Raw genomic sequence first — 1,295 nt, 5'->3', positions numbered from 1 at the left:
CAGGGCGGGGGGTTGAAGACGGCGGCTGATGGTTTCTCTCTCCTGCCCAGCTGGACCTCGCCTCCCAGTACATCAAGGCAGCTGTGAAGAACGTGCCCACTGTGTTCCTGATGACAGACTCCCAGGTTGCTGAAGAATCATTCCTGGTCCTAATCAATGATTTCTTGGCGTCTGGGGAGGTGCCAGGGCTCTTTCAGGATGAAGAACTGGAAAACATTATCAACGCCATGAGGCCCCAAGTGAAGTTCCTTGGACTGCAAGATACAAGGGAAAACTGCTGGAAATTATTTATAGAAAAAGTCAGGCGTCAGTTAAAGGTGGGTGTTCACCCTGGAAGTTGGGGCTTGTCAGACAGGACATAGAAAATGGTGTTTTCATTTTACAATGGTGGGTTTGGGCAAAAGATGTTTCCAAAGGCTCCGCAGCCAGTGGTGTGCCCGCAGCCCCAGGGGTGCAGCTCTTCACCCGCCACGTATTTACCTCCCTTAGGGCAGAGTGGGGTGAGCAGCCTCCACGGCCATAAGCCAGCACCGGGCGGTGCTGGGTGCTCACAGGGATGCCAACATGGGCACCGTGCTCAGCCGCTGGCTGCAGCCACCAAAGGGGTCCGGTGCTGGACCCAACCCCCTTGAGAGGCGCAGGGTACAGTCACAGGTCACCTCCCGCGCACTGGGCAGGAGAGAAAATGGGTGGGAGGCAAAGTCCTGACCTCCAGGAGAACATCTGCTCGCGCACGAGCTCGGGCCCCGGCAGTGGGGACGCCCCGCTCAGCAACGGTGCTCTGCCCCAGGTCATCCTCTGCTTCTCCCCCATGGGCTCAACCCTGCGGGTGCGGGCGAGGAGGTTCCCTGCGGTGGTCAACTGCACGGCCATCGACTGGTTCCACGAGTGGCCGGAGGATGCACTCTTGTCCGTCAGCAGCAGGTTCCTGGAGGAAACGGGGGACATCGAGGTGAGCTGGGTCAGCGCACGCTGTGCCTGTGCACAGCCCTCTGTCCTGGGGGAGCTGGGAAAACCAGCCTGCGCTGGTGCTGCAGTGTGCCTGGGGCTGGGGGTCTGGCATGACCCGGGGCGCTGGGGACAGGGTCGGAGCCTGCAGCAGGTGGGGACGAACCTTTCCTCATTTCCCACTTGTCCTCAAACCACCACCCCAAAGAACAGCCTGGAAAGAGCAGCTTTTCCCCAGCGCAGCCCAGGTTAGCCTGGGGGATTAGAGCCAGGAAAACCAGAGCTGGGCTTAAGAACCAGCGTCCTTAGTGCCGTAGTCCCCCGTTTCCCTGCCACATGTTTGCTGT

The 1,295-nt window shown here is 59.7% G+C and overlaps 1 protein-coding gene across 1 annotated transcript in view; it reads left to right on the top strand.

Annotated features, from left to right (window-relative positions):
* LOC104489015 (dynein heavy chain 17, axonemal-like) overlaps positions 1-1,295 on the top strand; it is a gene marked incomplete at both ends in the record, with an annotated part of 30,584 nt that overhangs the window by 22,138 nt on the left and 7,151 nt on the right. Inside the window, 2 exon segments of the mRNA XM_010131128.1 lie at positions 51-317; positions 791-952. Of these exon segments, the coding sequence (XP_010129430.1) occupies positions 51-317; positions 791-952 (429 nt within the window).

This window comes from Buceros rhinoceros, unplaced genomic scaffold (genome assembly GCF_000710305.1).
Source record: "Buceros rhinoceros silvestris isolate BGI_N320 unplaced genomic scaffold, ASM71030v1 scaffold17992, whole genome shotgun sequence".
In the NCBI taxonomy this organism is placed as follows: Eukaryota; Metazoa; Chordata; class Aves; order Bucerotiformes; family Bucerotidae; genus Buceros; species Buceros rhinoceros.
The sequence above is the reverse complement of the archived record's forward strand: the minus strand, read 5'-3'. Positions and strand labels throughout refer to the sequence as shown.